Raw genomic sequence first — 18,661 nt, 5'->3', positions numbered from 1 at the left:
CTACTTTCAAAGCACGATTGTCAGAATGTTTGTGAATCTCCACCTGACACACCAAACAAGCCCAAAGCCTCGTAAAAAGTCCAACATTGAGAAACATTTTGCAAGAAACCCGCGGAGAAGTTGCCTGACTGAGGTGCGAGAAAAGCAGCTATAGCTGAAATAAGCTTAAAGCAGAGCACAGTCTGCGTTTGTGTTTGTTATATGTTTAGCCTGTACTATCAGCACATACTGAGATATACTTGCAGCCATGGTAAAACGGACATAAAATGTCATGCCTCCCAAGGTGGTTTCATTTTGGTTGAAAGGACAAAATGGCTCTTCTTAACATTTCGGTTACGACCCCTGAGCTAAGCTTACCATAGTAAGGGGTGATCAGCATGTGACTGTTTGCTCGAACTGTCTGTGGCTCAGTCAGGATTGCACAGTCGCCACAAGCCCCATTAACAACCGCATTCTATGGTTCACATTTTGCGTAGATTGCCTGAAGCCTGGAGTGAAATTGTAGTGAAAGTTTTCGCTATAGCTACAGAAAAATTTGTAGGCACTACAGCTATTAGCTACATTTCATAAAACTGTAGCAGCTACAGCTACTAGCTACTAAAATTTGTAGCTAACTACAAAAAGTAGCGTGCTACTTAGCTACTCCCCCATCCCTGGTAGAGGGTGACTAATAAATTGTGCAGTAAAAGATGGGCTGTAGTCAGTAACTATTAACCTGCAAAGTGTACTTATATGGTAAGTGTACAAACTGAACAAATGGCCAATGAGTGCAGATGAAAGGTATACACTGGCAACGCAGTATATACAACACAATTTAGAATTTATGGCAAAATATTTGTTGCTTTGTGACAGATGTAGCCAGACATCTTCATCGTGAGTGGTTCTGTCTGGAGTGAAAAAGAGCACATGCAGGCTAATGCAGAACATGCTGCACTATTCATCTCTGTTACATCTGCAAAAGGTCAGCTCATCTCCATAAAAATGTAGGCCGCTCCAACCAGAGAACAAAAAAAGCCCATAATCGCTCTGCCAAATTAGTCTCTTTGCCCCCTCCTTGCACCACAATTTCATATGTACGAGAAAAGGGAGGGAGATGGTGCGTTTTTTAATGAAAGGGTTTCACTCTATTGATCTCTCTTTCGCTCAGACTAGAAGGAAGCGCTGATGGTCGATCCCAAGGTCTCTCGTTTACTCATTAAAATGACTTGGCAGGAAAGAAATAAAAGCAGTGAGGGAGCAAAAAAAAGGCTTGGAGTGGACGTACACACACAAAAAAAAGTTTTGTCACTGCCTGCGTGTAAAGTGATCTTATCGATCTGAGGACGCTCTATAATCAGTATGTCGATGGGCACCTTGCCGAGAAGAAATCTACGGGCCTCATAGCCTTTAGGAAAAGCCTGGCTGGGGTTTCAGAGTATGAAAAGCAGCAGGAAACAACACTTTAAGAACAGTACTAGGTTTTAAATCCTGGGTAAATCCTTACTTTCTAACAATGTTTTTTTTTTTTTTAACTGAATTTGGTGCCATCACCAGCATATTCTAATGGCACTTGACACTCTGTATGCTCTGATTAGTTGAATTGTACACTGAAATAAATTCTCTTTTTCTGAGATGCTGGTCACCAGCCATAAATCTAGGCTGCTGCTGTGTAGTGAACTCCTAAAAGAATTTCTATTAGTATTTTTATGCCTCAGTAATGCTAAATATTGGTATTTCATCATGTCACACAGTGCAGAAGCATGCTATTTACAATAAGTCTTTGGGTACCACTTTACAATAAGGCTAAACAGTTCATGAATGGTTTAAAATCAGTTTATTAATAGTTATTGATTAGGCCATCCCCATCTTAAAATCATTAATAAGCAGTTAAAACACATGAATAAAAAGAGAAAGAGTGGCCTATTGTTTGCCACATAGTGAGCCCACACTCATCTATACTCTTAAACCTCAGAAACATCATGACACCTTCATATTTATCAGATAGAACAGCTTACTATTGCCCTTTTTATTTGTTATAATATATATATATATATATTCATTTTATTTTTCATGCATTTTTTTCTGTTGCATTTTGGCTTCCGAATGAAAACAGCATTTTCTGTCACTTAAAATTTAAGTTTTTAAAAACGCTCTCCTTAAGCTTTTATTTTCTGGCAGTATTTTTGCATTCTCATGTGGATGAAGAGATTTTCTAAAACACTGTAGGTGTGGATGAAGATTTTTCATGAAAACAGTTTTTCAAAAACATGTAATGTGCATTACAGTAAGTGTTAAGGAAAAGTTAGGCTGAATTGAATAGATTTTTAGTGGAATTTCAGTTAAAGATAATAGGACAATTCTCCAATATTCTCCTAAGTTTTTTCTTAAATTTGTTCTTGAGAAAGTTCCTAAGAGAAAGTCTATGTCAGATTCATGACGTGTTCTTAAACCACAGAATTGTTCACACCTTTGTGCTCTAAAGTGTGTGTAGATTCTGTTCTTACTTACGAACAAATCCCAAATAAGAAAACATTGATGAATGTCAGAATCTTTATGAAAACTATGTAAGTGGGTTTTAAAAAGATTTCTTCTTAAGAATGGCTGGTGAATGAGGCCTACTGTGAGCCTCTACAAAGCTTCTACAGCGGACTATCCAAAAAAAGTTTTACACAAACATCTACTTACCATCAAAAAGTCCAGAGAAAAACAGCCAGATGAGGTCAAGTGGAAACTAAAAAGCTTTTGTGTCTGGCTTGGCCATTGGGCCTCGGGCTGCACTGAAGCCGTGCATGCAGTCTCACATGATGTTGAGGATATAGAGCTGATTGCAGCTTCTGGCATATCCTTGGCCCACCTTGTATGCTGGCTACTGCTGAGTTCTTGCTCAGCATGCATTAAGTGATAGAAAAAAACACTTGAGAATGCCTGCTGTTTGCAGTTATCTTTTGTTCACAGACTGCTCTACCCCATTTGATCATATTTTACACCTTTTCAATGTGTTTGTATTCTACTTCAAAAGCAAATGTTTCGGCAGGGTTTTGTGACAAAGGTACTAGCCAGCAAATCTAAATCGAAGCTGCGAGAGCAACATGAATGTAAGTTTAACCTTTAGAAGTCATTGTTTGAAACAATCAGAGAAATTCTGTTGAAAGTGTAGATTCTAAACTTTGTATCATTACCATATTTGTATTTGTATGAGGAAGAGAAGATATTTTAGGATTTGAATTTGAAGAACATTTATATGTACAAACTTGTTGAAATTTTTGCCTTGGTTTTGTTATTTGTTGACATCACAAGAATCAGAAAAAGTCAGAAGTGCATTACAGGATATAAATGTAATTCCTTATATGCACTGTAAAACATCCAACCAACCAACAAACAAAAAAACGGAAGATGCATTGGCAAAAAATACTGGCACATTTTCCATAAGGTTAACAGATAACTCCATCACTCCATCACTCCTTTAACGGAAAATTCTGTTAAATTACTGTAGTGCATGTATCCACTGTGCCTCTTGGTACCATACGTATTGGATGTTGTGAGCTCCCTTGCATTACTGTTTATATTCTGTGCATATACAGGACAATTTTGTCACTTCATATACAGAACATGCCATAATTTTACAGTTGTAGCCATAAAAAATCACATATGTTTCCTTCAATTTAAAAGAGAACTAGAACCCTACCAATATAGCGATTGGTTGATTGTTGTTGACCCACAGATTTAGCAGTATCACTGAAAATATTGTCGATAATTTGCCAATAAGTGGTGACTTTTTTGGGCTATGGAATAATCAGGATTCAAATATTTGATGTGGTGATAATACAGCAAAACTTTATAAGGTTGCCTACTGAGAGCTCAATTAGTGACCACTAAGCGGTGTTGTGCTGTGAGCTGTTTTAGTAAATTTGAACACAAAATACCATCATGGTGAACAAAACAAAAACTTGTATCAAAACCTACATTTTATCATGAGGAAAACATGTTGCAACACACAAAAGTTTTCTATGATGAAAACTGTTTAGAAATGAGAAAATTAAGAGGTAATGAAGAGACTAAAACCTCAAAGAATTCTTAGTATGCCTGCCCTAGATTAATTGCAATTAAATGTATTTCTTTATTTTCTCTGTTCAGTATTTGCCCTTGTATATCTGCCATGATTTATATATATATATATATATATATATATATATATATATATATATATATATATATATATATATCAGTGAGGCTAACTAGCCACCGTTAATTAACATTAGCTACTTTAACTCTGTCTAGTTCATGGATAACATATTAACATCTCTGGGAAACTGTGCCACATACTGACACTGATTAAAGTAAAAAAGATGGCTCCTTAAGGGGTTCTTTGGTAAAGGCTATGGTTCTATTTAGCACTGTTCCATTTCAGGCTTAAATGGTTCTTTGCATGGTGATTGATGAAAAATGTGTTGCATATGTTTCTATATAGAACTTTTTTGAAAATCATTCAGTGCCATGATTTTGAAAGGGTTGTACTATCATCAGAATTTCACGTTTGTAAGAATAGAACTCTTTTTGGTTCTATATAGAACCATTTTCTAAAAGATTATTTTTAGAACCATGTACAACACATTCTCCATCAATCTGAAGAACAATATCACCATGCAAAGATCCTATTTAAGCATGAAATGGCTCTATATACAGTGAAATGCAGAAACTCAGGCTCAGTTTAAATTATAAAGGAATAATGTGTAAAAAGTCTTTTTTCCAGTGTAACTAACTGTGTAATTAACCATGTAATTGTACAATTACATTTAAATAGTACAGAAAAAAAAAACAAATACAAAAGTACAGAACTATACGGTTTAATAGATACATACTTTACTATATTTATTTACTCTTTCTGGTTTTTTTTTCTTTTCTTTTCTTTACTTTTTTATTTTTTATTTTTTACAGCTGCATTATTGGCCTGAACTTGGGGCAAGTTTTAGAAAGACCACACAGTAAATTTGATCAAATAAAATGTGAGTGCATTGCAGTGTGGAACAAAAGAGTGTCAACACAATTTTATCTGCAGCGGCGGAGGCAAAGAAATTCTATTTTGCCTCAGGTGGCGGAATTTCATGGGATAAGCTTGACTGCTCCCGGAACAATAACTAATAACAACAAATCGGTCTAAGCCTGAAGCTGAAGGGGAGAAAAAAAAAAATCATATTTTTTCATGTTCCATATTTAAGCATGAGGTCAGGACTTGAGCACAGAGGCTGAAAGAAATGAAACACTCTGCTTGCCTCCTGCCATGCTGAGCTTAATTAAGACCTGTACATAATTACAGACCTCTGTGTAATTATGGCGTAAACAGGGCCAGCTCTAGCCTTTTGGGGACCCTGAGCAAGATTTTTTTTTGGGCCCCTATCTTGCTAGCTGATTTACTGTGAAATTAAAAACTAACTAATAACAATGACTACCACAAACTGTCTAAATTATGTCAATTTAGAACTGGCTAATTTGTGTATTGCTGACTACTTGGATGCTTGTTTGGGGTTCTATTAAGTTACAGTTTAATTTGATAATATTCTCAGCATTCTCAATCCAGGAATCGGTGTCATGAAGCAGCACTTCTTATCCAGCTAAGCTTAGTTTGATCTGGTGGCAGTGGTGACAGGGTTGCTTATTCTGTTATAAATGTTTTGTTTACTACATATTAAGGTGGCATTATCTTTCTTTTCTTTTTCCTTCTTTGTCAAGCAATTGAATGTTCATTACTAACATCACGCTTTCATGCAAGGCCATGCAGAAAGCCTTAGAGGAACAGATGCTCAAAGTGATAATGAGACACATGGATCGAAATGAAAAACACCAACCACAGAATAAATCAACTACGGCAACAACCAGTATTCAAAAAGAACATCACATCACACCACATTACCTTAGATTAGCTTTTATCAAAATAATGTAATTACACTTATTCAAGATTTCACCAGTCAACCTTGTTATGTAAATAACACTACTGTCAAATATCACAATATCTTAATACTCAACAGTAACTGAAGTGTTTAAAATGCAATTGCTTTCACATGAAAAATATTTCATTCTGACTGAATTTTGATTCTCATAGCAGCTGATAAAATAGCCAATAAAATGTGATTAAACAAGGTAACAACCACAATGAACTCATGTTAGTTAAACCTGCTACCACAAGACAGGCTATAACAGTGTTTCCAAAATGGACCATGAGAAAATCCCATAAAGTGCTCCACCCTCCTTGCAAAAAATGAGAGTTAAAAATGAGAGAGCAACCCTGCTGCTCTACTAGGCTTGAGTTAGATCAGCTAATTTCTATCATGCACTTAATGAAGTAACAGCACCGCCAGAGCTATTAAAGCCATTATAACATTATAACAAGTTAACCACTTAAAAACCCAGACTTATTACATGCTAAGGCTTATTATTTGGTAACTACGTGGACTTCTGAGTTCTGGCTGAGCTAATAGTAGGTTATCGAAGTGTGTAATAAAACGTTGGGCCTGCTGGTGGGGCCAGGCCATTTAAAGGGTTAATAAACATTTCACGAACAACTGCTTGCATGGTTCAGCAAAGACTAACTTTAATAGCTTACCAGCTAAAATTATACCAGGGTTCAATATCTACTTTTTACAGTAGACACAGTACAGTACAGAGTACAAAGCAGACACTGTCGTTGATATGCGATTTCAGCTGATGGTGAGGTTAACCACACAGATGAATCCAGAGATGTTTTTATGTTTTGTCTTTGGAAATGCATAGAAAACAGCATCCTTCAGTCCTTCAGTCTGGAACAGGCACATTTTATCACCATATCACCACTACATTCAAAATCTGAGTTGAAGGCTTAAATGATTATGGAATTTGGATTACAGAAATGGTTGGTAAGCAGTGATTGGAGGGCCAAGAAAATGAGGTGGGGCTTCAGGGTTGTCTGTCAAAGACAGGAGCAGTTGAACAAGCAGGAATCATGCACTTTGATCCACTTCATTTTAGCACTGTTCTTGCTTTAAATTATTAGTCATTAAGGGGCAAAGAGGCACATCTACCCCCTGCAAGACAACATAACAATACAGCAAAAGTTCAGAAGTTGTTAGGAGGCCCCCTGGTGGCCCTAAGCATTCACTTAAGTGACTAAATACGCAGACCTGGCACTTTAAGTAAAGATATTGTTGTGCAGAGGTCACTGGGAGTTAAGTGGAGGAAGAATGAAGAGAGTGAATAACAGAACAGCATGGTTGTATCTCAATACGTGGTGAGGTGTCTATATTGGGGGATGTTTTAAGCCATCAAATGCATAAATTCCTCAATTCTCATATCTTTATATATCTATATATATCTATATATCTATATATTAATGTCAAAGCAAAACCTTGTATCTTTACAGTGTGTAAATTTTTACGATGAATGGACCAGTAGAAATGGTCCAAAATTGCTTGGAAAAAAAAAAATCTGGTTACATTCAGTTCTATTATAAGTTAAGTATGTTTTTTCCTTCTCCTGAAAATTTGCCATTTAGGAGATACTAGATTTTCATCCAACTGAGGAAATATGCCGCCTGCTATTTTATTTTGGCCAAATTTTAAATAAATACTTCAGTGTTTTTCAACCATATGTCTGTCTGCTACATCTGCAACATATGGTCAGTTACCACAAACAATAGTTTTTCCTATATGTTGTAAAGGAACTGAAGACCTTGTGAACGAAACCTTACTAAAGTCCATGTCCGTTACCTTTTATTGTAAATGTTCAACAGTTTTTCTGTTCTTTTCTAGGTACATGGAAACTGTTGTCTTTGACAGATTGTAGGCTACAGATGTGACAGATAGATATTAGATTGAAAAATTGTGAAGAAGTCCTTTAATGCAGCATCACACACTGTGTCCAAAAGTATCCAGACACCTCTAATAATTGGGGAATTTGAGTATTTTAAAATGCACCAATTTCTGACACAGATGTTCAAATGTGCTAATACATCTTATTTGATCTCCATAGTAAAGCGCTGCCAATAGAATGGAGCAGCCAAACATGAGCCATGCCCAATGCCAAGCCACAGCTAGAGGGGTGTAAAGCCCCCCAGCACTTTACATTTCCCATCATCTGGAGTGATTGAGCTCCATCCAGTACCTTTGGATACTAAATGCAATCAAATCCTCACAGCAATGTTCCAACATCTAATGTAGCCTTCCTAAGGAGAGAAGAGTCTGAGGTGGACTCTCTATTAATACCTTTGATTTCAGAAGAAACAATAGTGTTTCAGTGCTTTGTATTAGACATTAGAAGTATAGATACTTCATATTACAGTGTATTCATATTTATATGTCAACTCTTAGAATCATTATTATTATTGTCATTTTGCTATGTCATGTAAATGCTTTTAGTGTTGGCCCTAAACTATGAACTCTGTTTGTATCAGTCTGTTTTTGCACATGCCCAGACTGAGAAATCTAAAAGAAATGTGAGTAAGAGTTTACATGCACTGACAAATCTGACTATTGAGCTAAAATACATCTCTCTTTATCGGATTTCACAATCGGATTTCTGGACCTTACTCCAACCTAAGAAATTGAATAATGCTGTTGTGGAGAAGGGGGCGTGGCCGAGGGTCCAATGCAGGAGGGAGAAGCCGGTCCGGCTGAACCAGCGGGCTAAGCAGCTGATGACATTCATCTGTGCCTTGTTTCTGCCAGCCTACTAGTCATCTCTTCCCTCAGTAGGTGTCAGAGCCCAGAGAGAGAAGGAGACCTGTGCGGGTGTGTGAGCCGAGCCAAGGAGAGCTAAGCTGAACAAAAGAAAGAAAGGACTGAAGTCCCAGCGAGCGTCTTGTCTTAATTTGTCTGTGGGCTGAAAAGCCGAGTAGTTTTTGTGTTGTGTATAAATAATAAAAAAGCTCTCTGTCTCCACACCTGCTCCCGGCGTCTTCCCTCCACCCATTCTTAAAGCTGTTACAGCTGTTTACCTGACCGTTTGAATAATCAGATAACTGCAGAAATCAGATTACAATCGGATTATTGAGTGCATGTAAACGCACTCTTAATGTTTTTGGGATTACTTGCATCGTGAGATGCAACCAACTTCAATGACTGAACTTTAGAGGTGTGGAAAAATATCCCTGCAAATGTCTATCAAAAACTGAAAGCAAGTTAGTCTCCTGAAAAGGATGGGAATGGTAATAAAGGCAAAGAGTGTATACACTAAATACTGAGGAAATGCGATTTAGTCATTTTGATGCTGAGATGGTGTCATTTTTTGTTAAATATGTGTTTTCTGCTTTTTTCCTTGATACTAAAAAATAAGTAACTTGCATTCAATGTACATTTTGACTGGAAATGAAATGAACAAAGGGTAGTCTGACCCTTACATGGCACTGTACATACTATATTCTATAACTACACTTTCCATGAAATAAAAGTTTAAACAAAAAAGAAAACCCTTTTAAACATGCCAAAATCAATCTGTCCTTCTGCCATCATGTTTCTCTGTAGCTTGCCCAGTGTTGAAAGATATCAGCAGATATTAATGGGTCATTGCACCTATGTGATATTTTTGCCCTGACACATCAAAGGCTGCTCTCCCTGCTGCAAATGGAGCATGCTACTATAAAAAGTATAGATGGCTCTTACTCAGACGCTCGTACAATGAACGAAGGCAGGGCCGGATCACTATCTCTTTGGATAGGGAGTTATCCATCTTAGAGAAGCTGCTTGATGCCCAGGGCATTCACAATTTATATTTGCAAGCGCTGATGATTAATGTACGGCATGGGAAAGTGAATTTTGCCATAAATTTTGCACGCGCCTGCTACTTCTTAGCGAGGAATGTCTAAGTCTCATTTGAATAAGAAAGTAAGTCTCATTTGAATAAGAGAGGCTTGTTGTTTTTTTCAGGGCACACCTAAGCAGACTTTAGAACGGGTTGCTTCTTGTTAATAGATTATTCCATCTTTTTTTCAACCCAATCTCTGCCATGACAGCAGCACACAGTTAATTGCTCAAGACTTTTTCCTTGTGCTTAGAGAAGAACAGACAAAAATACACTTATATAGAAGCCAGTTAGTAGATGCTTCTACTAAGTACTGGGAAACACATTGAAATCATTATTTGCGGTAATCAGCTGAATGCTACAGATGCATCTGATGGAGATTAGGTTAAGAAATGCTGGTGTATTCCTGTAAGGGCAAGGTCGCAGGATAATCATCTCTACCTATGTTATTACTGCTAACATGCCTAAGGCTTCCTGACAGAACAATCTGCAGTGGTAATCACTCTCTGGCGCTAGTCTATCGAAGCTCAGAGCCAATCAGTCTCAAGAAAAGAAGCTCAGTTAAGGTGTAAAAATAGGCCATTTTACTGTCAGTTGGATGTCAGGTGGTGGCACTGTACACAAAAGCAGAACATTTTTGAAGACCAATCTTTACTCAGTACCACCTATTCTGCCTGGATGGACATCTTTTTCCCTACTGGTCAACTTTTACAGTACATGTTGTTCCAACATTACTGAATTTTTTGGTGGTAACAGCCTTGTTCACATGTTTCAGGAGGCAGACAGAACTGAAGAGCATCACAGTAAATGCAGTGTTTAATGCAAACACAAACTGTTGGTTAGTCTATAGTTTGTGTCACAACTATGCTAACTAGCTAGCATAATAGCCAATCCAGCAGAAGTTTTCGTATGTTTAAGGCAATGTGTTTTGTAACTTACTAAAACTTCACCTAGATTAGATGTCAACTTTAGCTAAATTAGCTACTGTGTGAGCTAGCATAATTGCTATCCAAACTACATGCTGGTCAGCCATTTCCAGTTGTTTTCCAGATAGCAAGCATTGGCTTCATAAGGTCGGCACCCTGCTGACTATTTGCTACTGTTGGTCCACCCTCGGACCACCCAGATTATTGTCCTGCATGCAAGCTGTAACTAGTTGTAATCTCTCCAAACACATTTTTAATGCCTTTTATTTTAGAAAATAAATAAATAAACACAAATATTACAAACAACTGAGAGGGAAAAAATAATGACTAGGCCTAATATAAAATGATTTTATAGGAAATGGTGTGTTGCTGACACTGTGCTAGATTAAAATCATTCACTAAAGTCATTACAAAGAATAACTAAAGAAAGGAAGGAGGGAAAAATAAGTAAATTGGACTGTGAGTGGAAAATGAGCAATGATTAGTGAACTTCTGTCTAATACTCTGCTTAAACACCAGTGAATGCAACCCAGAAAATGCAAGCAAAACGCGAGTGGACCGCCAGCTTTGCCATCAGCATGCCGACAGTGGTCCACTATTCTCTTGCAATCAGGGTTAGCCTCTGTCTGCATTGACCGCACATAGCGCTTTAGTTTCGTCCATCAAACTGAAGACTTTTCCTTCCAAACTACATGCTAGCCAAATCAGAAAGCTGCAGTTGTGCTGTCTGTCATGTCTCGGCATGACCGTCTTTTAACTCACAGCTCCCTTTTCAGTCCTCATTGCTCACTAGCAGCACAACACAGCCACACATTTCCCACTGAAAGCCAACAGTGTTCTAGTTAATCTAATTACAGTTACAGTTACAGGAAATTTGTGATCATATGAAATCAAATATCCCAGTTGATTTCCATTCCACTGACAAAATGGCCACTAGAGGGCCTGCAGAATATGCCTAAAATTTCACTCATCCATGTCTTTCTTTACCCCTGCTGTCAAATGTGGAGTTAGCGCTGCTTTCAGACCTTCATTACAAGAAACAAGGTGATTCATGCAGACTTTAGTGCACTGTCAATCAAATCTTTGATGCACAGGGATAGAAATAGCAAGCGCTCAAATGAAACGCACCACCAGCTGAGAGCCCTTGACTTGGATCAGATTGAAAAACAGCAAAGACATGACAAACGAATACAGTGCGCAGATTCTTTGACGTTACAGCAGAGATAAGAGGGGTACGCAGTGGAAAAGTGCGCCGTGACAGACAGCAGAGAGGGAGGAGAATGGCAGAAGAAAGAGTATGAGGTGAGGAAAAAGATGCATTGATGGAGGGAGATGTAGAGAATGATAGAGGAAATGAGGGAAAGAGGCAGAGAAATGAGGCAGAGAAAGACTGATAGGAGAGAGGGAGATGGAAAGATAGATAGATAAGCGTGTGTGTGAAAGGTACCTTTTCTTCTGAATTAAGTGTTTACGGTTAAGCCTTCAAAATCCCACAAGGGTTTTGAAAATGGCTCTAACTAGCACCAAAAAGGATTCTTCTGTTGTCATGCTTGACATCGTAACCACAGAAAACCCCTTTTTGGTGCTGAATAGAACCATTTTCAAAAAGGTTCCAAATGGAACCATATACAACACATTCTTCCATCAATCTGAAGAATCTTTCCACCATGCAAAAAAAAACATTTCAGCATGAAATCGTTCTACTTTGAACTCATGGTTCTAAACAGAACCTTTGTCTTTACTAAAGAACCCTTGAAGAACCATCTTTTGTAAGTGTATACAAGTTATTCATTTCTTGAACTCCAAAACTGGAGTTAAAAAAAAAAAAAAGACTAAAATATACAGAGAAAATGGGTCTCCTAACAGCTGAGCTAGATCTGGTAAAACACCAAAACAATCCCCACCAGATACCCAGACAGTACCCAGTACCTCGACCTCGACAGCACTGGACGTGTTTTGGGTACTTGGATAATAAGAAGCAGTAAATGTGACCAACTTCTAAGACTGAACTTTAGAGATGTGGAAAAATATCCCTGCAGATTTCTTAGAAAAACTAAGAGCATGCCTCCTAAAAAGAACGGAAGCTGTAACAAAGGCCGAAGATGGATGGTCCATTTTGCCTGGAAATGAAATAAATAAGGCTGGTCTCTGACTTGGAGTGTTTTTGTGTGTTTGAATATGTACCACAAATGACTATGTATGCCCCCATTCTCACACTGCAAACTCTGTCTGCATGAGAAAAGACAGGCCAATCTTCTTTTTATCTCTTCAAAATGGCAGAACCATTTTTGTTCCAACCTAAACATATAGCCTATTCTCACACCCAATCTCAGCGACATATCTCAGTGATAAGAACAACACGCTGTGTCTGAATAATGGCTCTTGTTTCTGGACTATGTGCATTCTGTATTCAAGTGTGTGCATGTGCAAATATGCCAGCTGTATACAAAACACTATAAGGTTTATATTCCAGATGAATCTTGAAGCAATGAAAAGATACTACAGCATGTTCCAGAGCAATCTCTATCTGCTGTTTCTACAGTCTATGGTCGATTACCACAAACAATAAATACCTGTTATTTAGACAAAAACAGAAAACCATAGAAGCCAGTGGGTGGTTGCTTCAGCACCTCAAAGGAATAGTCCGACATTTTTCAACCTAATGTCTACCTTCCACATCTGTAGTACATGGTTCATTACAGCACGCAATAGTTTCCCAGTATTTAGACAAAAACAGGATACCCATGGTTTCAAAATACACCTACAATACAAGTCAATAGGCAGTTGCTTCAGCACCTATGGGGGGTGGGGGGGTGCAGGTTAGGACCATAAACTAATATTAGAGCAGTGGTTTGTGCCAGGAGGAAGTGATGTCACTATGCCAAAAGAACAATGTTTATAAGAATTCTTAGAGTGGGCTTCTGGGATCGTGTGAATTATTCTAGTATCTAATTGTACAGTAGCTGTCGCTAATTGACAATAGTATCAGAAGGGGAGTGGGTGGCGATGGCAAGCGAAAGCTGCTTTCCAAAAATAAATAAATAAACAAAATGAATTGGCTGTTATTGTAACCTGTTATTATTATGCTATTTATAAAATTAATAGGCTTTATCTTTTTGTTTTCATTAACTTTGATGTAACCACAAAGTCAAAATCATTCAAGGGCTAGTTCATGTTTCAAAATATTCTGTGCATGGAAGGAGCTCTGTAGCACAGCTTTATGTGTTTAGCAAGCAAGAACAAGGAAAAAAAAAATGTTTAGACTGATATATAAACATGAACTACAACTTAATCATATTGATTATGAAACACATATGCTTTCCTTTTGTTCATTTTAAAGTTTTGAAAGGTGCATTCTGTGATATTTAAGTTATTAAACTTGATTAGTCATCATGATAGATAGTGTGTTTATGCTTCCATGAGCACATATCCAATGTCCAAAAGTCAGAGACCACCCTTCATTTATTTCATTTTCAGTCAAAATTATCAGTAAAGACACAGGGAACCTAAATCTGTGTTTTCTTTCTACTTAGGTAGAGCTTATATTTTCCATGCAAGCTTTGCTGGATTAATATAGCACTCAAGTTTAGTATCATACATACATTTTTTAATACTTTACTCTGTGTTCACTGGGACTTTACGTACAAGCTATTCATTTTTCAGGAGATATTTCTGAGGAGATTAACTAAAAAACAATGTGCTCCCATAATATACAGGAGAAAAACATTAGTTTCAAGACCTGTTAGACCACCAAAACTGTTCTGTTCTCAGTCTGAGTCCAGACCTCAACATCATTAAATACGTTCAGGATTACTTTGATCTTGAGAAGCAGAAAATGCAACTTACTTTTAAGACTGAACTTTGGATAAGACAAGAATGGAGGCTGTGATAAAGAAAAAGGGTGGGCACAAGAAATAAAATTAGATTTAGTTTTTGAGGATTTGTGTAATTTTCTCTTAAATATGTGTTTCTGCTTTTTGTCCTGATATTTAAAAAATGAATATTTTGTACTTATTGTACTTTAAAAGTAAATGAACGGTGGTCTCTGACCTTTGCGCAGTATCGTATATTTCTTTGTGTCTAAAATTGTGTGTATGCGTACAGGGTTATTTATTTATGTGCTTTATGTGTATTTATGTTATTTATGTGCTTTATATGAATTTATGTATCTACCCATACAGTACGACTAAAATGTAAAATGTATTTTTCCTGAGAGATGGTCACTGTCACTATGTCCTTGGTGTCATCTGTCCACTTCAATTCTCTGTAGTTGGACTGATGGCTATGAGTGTATCTTCTTGACTGAAAGGTGTGTGTGAAAACTCTTTGAAAGAAGGTTGCTGTCTGCCTGAAGTGTGCTGGATTTAGAATCATTTCAGGCTGCGCGCACGCTCCTGCCCTGCAGTGAGAGGCTGCTATGAAGGTCAGGGGAGCTAGACCGAGATGCTAAAGCTGCACTGATAATATACTTGCTAAAAGTGCAAGTGAATGTCAACATTTTTTCTCCTGTATGAGAGAGATATGAAGAAAAAATGCACCTACTTGTGTCTCTTTTCATAGCATTGGGGTAGGAATTACTAGAGGCTTCACAAAACAGTACTATCACTTACTTGAGCTAGGGTTGGGCAGTATGAAGGTAACAGGGTATAAGGTGTTATTTAAAAATGATGCCAGGGTTTAGGGGTGGGCAATGTGGGAAAAATATCATATCACAATACATAAAGACATTTTCATGATGCCCCAACAACACAATGCATTAGTAGTGCCACCAGTGGGTGGTGCTGATAGAAAGAGGGGAGAAATCACAGTCAGGATAAACCTCCGAAAAACTAAGCATCATAGCAGCTCAGCGACGGCTAAGAGCTACACACAAGAACATGTTTCATATCGACTTTCACTCTAACACTAGTGACTTGACTTTGCACTCTTAGATATCCTCTAAGCACCAATTAGTCAGAACCAAACCTGTACTGTGGTGTGTAGCAATGTCTGGGTCTGTAGCCTGCTTGCTAAGCTACCTAGCATAGCTGTTGTTGACTAACACATTTATTAAAATGGAGGCATATCTCTTCCATCTGACAGACGACTGAAAAATGCTCCAAATATTACTGCAGAAGATTTTGAGAATGAGTGTTCAAGTATACGTTGGGAAACATCAACGAGTAATGCTAACTATTACATACAATTTAATATATTATGATATATTGTGATCTATTACGTTTGACGTCAAATGATGCCCCTGAAAGAGAACACCTGCTCTTTTTGGACAAAGAAAACAATTCATTTTGGTATTCTTTTAGTCTACTTTGATGCACATGCAAATATTCCTTGTAAAATTGCATAAAACTGATACTAACTGATACTGTTTTTTCACTCAAAATATTGTGATGCTATGTTGTATCGATTTCCTTTACCCACCCCTAGGAAACACACACACACACACCCCAGTAGTGGAAAATCACACACATCTGACAACAATTACTGAAGTGCACTAACACAGGCACCACGTCTTGAATGGTGAGTGAGTGGGAGTTAATAAACTTTAATTATAGGCTCATAAGATTAATAAAGGCTTACAAGAGTTGAGGTCAGCGTTTAAAACGGTCTAATTGTCATAATTTTGTCATTACATTATATGATAATCAGTTGCATTTACATTGGATTTACATTCTGTGCTGACAGGTTTAAGTTTGCACTTCTGACTTTTCTCCATTTGCTTCCATGTCAAGAATTTAGCTTTATATCTCTTCTTACAAACACAATTATGTTTTCAGTCAAAAGGCTAGGCTCTGTTCTTTTCACAGAACTGCTCTTCTTTTTTTAATGAGGTAAGAGTGAGAAGAAAATCATAAAACGAAATCCTGCATTTGTTATCACTGGTATCACGGCTTATAAGGGCGGAATTTGATTTGAACATTTATGACTTGCTGTAGCGTTAAGAGTCCAATCCAGTCAAGTGACTGAACAATATGTACCACAGATAAGTTCCAAACATCCATTCATCCAACATCCAAGAAAATAAATTCCCTTTTGATATAAAAAAAGAAAAATAAAATGTTTCTATTTTTCCACTGAGATTTCATCTAAAGTGGTACTCTATCCAGGTACAATAGTCCATTATGCACTTTCAGGCATCTATGTTAAAATGTGCAATTTGTGCATGTTTATGTGTTTTCTTTGCTAATACAGAAGTGCATCTGTCTAAAATAGCTCTTTTTGGCCAAGCATTGGCTCGTCTAACTTCAGTTATTGCAGGAAGTGGAAGTAATTATAAAAAACTCACATTCACAGGGATGCAGGTGAAATGTATAGGAAATACACACCAAATATAGGGCTGTCAGAATTACTTCATAATACAATACATACAATACATTGTCTAATCTCAGTTATTTGAAATGATTACAAATATTTAAGCTGACCACAGTAATTTCCCACAGTTGTTAGATTTCACGATCATCTTACGCCTCAGCAAGCAAAATGCAAATTGAGTGTGTTGGGTTGACGCAAATACAGTGCCTTGCATTATGTTTGGGACAAAGGAATTTTTTTATTTATGCTTTGTACTGCACAGTATTAAAATTTTACTCAAACAATTCACATGTGGTTAAAGTGTAGAACTATTGCACTTTTTATATGTTGCCCTCTGTTCCATTTGGTCATTTTCAGAGTCTTGCTGTTTGACAATAAGAGGACCAGAGTTGTACCACGTCAAATAAACCATGATAAGGCTAAGAAACAAGAATAAAACAGTAAGAGGCATCAGCCAAACTTTAGGCCTACCAAAATCAACTGTTTAGAACATTATTAAGAAGAAAGACAGAACTAGTGAGCTTAGTAACCATAAAGGGACTGGTAGGCCAAGAAGGACTTCCACAGCTGGTGACACAAGGATTCTCACCACAATGAAGAAAAATCCCCACACATCTGTCCGACAGATGAGAAACACTCTTCATTTGTCAATGACTACTGTCTTCAGAAGACTTGAACAAACTGACAACATTAAAGGGACATTCTGTGAAAGCAAGCCTTTAAAGGGCATTAAATACCTTGGTCGTCTGGTTTTATCACCACCACTATGAACAATTCTGACTCTGCAATTTTGTTTACCTTTTTATGATTTAATTATGCAGACCTCTCGGAAAAATTGGAGGAATTCTCCCCTTAAAAAACATTTGGAGCTGCACATCCGGAAAAAATCCATTGATGATAAGAATCAAAACAATACTGAGGGAAAACAACATGATGATAGCTGCATACATACATACATAACTGAAAGTACACAAACCTGTAGTGCTAGGCTCTGGTCAAAGTTGTAGGCGCTGGGTCTTCCCTCCAGAGTGGAGAATGCTACGTTCCCTCCTGTCAGTGGAGAGATGTCACTAAACTCATCTGTACAGAGCGCTGTCCTCTCCTCCTCTCCAGGCCGGATGAAACCCTTGGAATCCCTCCTGTAGGTTTTACGGCAGGAAGCACTGTAGTACTGGTACGGTTGCCAAGGCGCTGTCTCGGTCGTACGCTTGTAGATGGCAAAGCTTTCTGGTCGGCTCGTGTAGAACTTCAAGCGGACATATGTGATCTCAAAGGCCTTACCTGGGAAGAGAGCACAGATCTGGAGTCAGCTGTTGTGTCTTTTTTGATAGTTTCTTACTTTTTTAAATGATATATCTAAATTCTATTCAGCTTTTGCAGTTGTAGTCATATCCTAGAAAACAAACAGATCACTGTCCCACAGAAATATTTTCATGTTTATTTAGAAACCATTAGTATTTTTAGTGTTCTTATTCAAAGACACTAAGCAGCTTAATAATTATCTAATAGTTTGTGAATGACTGTTAATAAATAAGTAATAGGTACATAGTCATTTATAAATGGTACTATATAAATTATTAATCATTGCTAAATTGCTTATTTTTGATAATTTTTTTTAATTAACGGAAGTAAACACAACCTCTAATACATTTTTTGCAAATGTTAATGCACAGTTACTTTGT

The 18,661-nt window shown here is 37.3% G+C and overlaps 1 protein-coding gene across 1 annotated transcript in view; it reads right to left on the bottom strand.

Moving 5' to 3' along the window:
- Window positions 1–18,661, bottom strand: part of lamc3 (laminin, gamma 3) — a 193,949-nt gene that overhangs the window by 152,987 nt on the left and 22,301 nt on the right. Inside the window, 1 exon segment of the mRNA XM_036579937.1 lies at window positions 17,956–18,260. Coding sequence (XP_036435830.1) covers window positions 17,956–18,260 — 305 coding nt within the window.

This window comes from Colossoma macropomum, unplaced genomic scaffold (assembly GCF_904425465.1).
Source record: "Colossoma macropomum unplaced genomic scaffold, Colossoma_macropomum, whole genome shotgun sequence".
Classification (NCBI taxonomy): Eukaryota; Metazoa; Chordata; class Actinopteri; order Characiformes; family Serrasalmidae; genus Colossoma; species Colossoma macropomum.
Note: the sequence above shows the minus strand (reverse complement) of the source record. Positions and strands in the feature narration are given on the sequence as shown.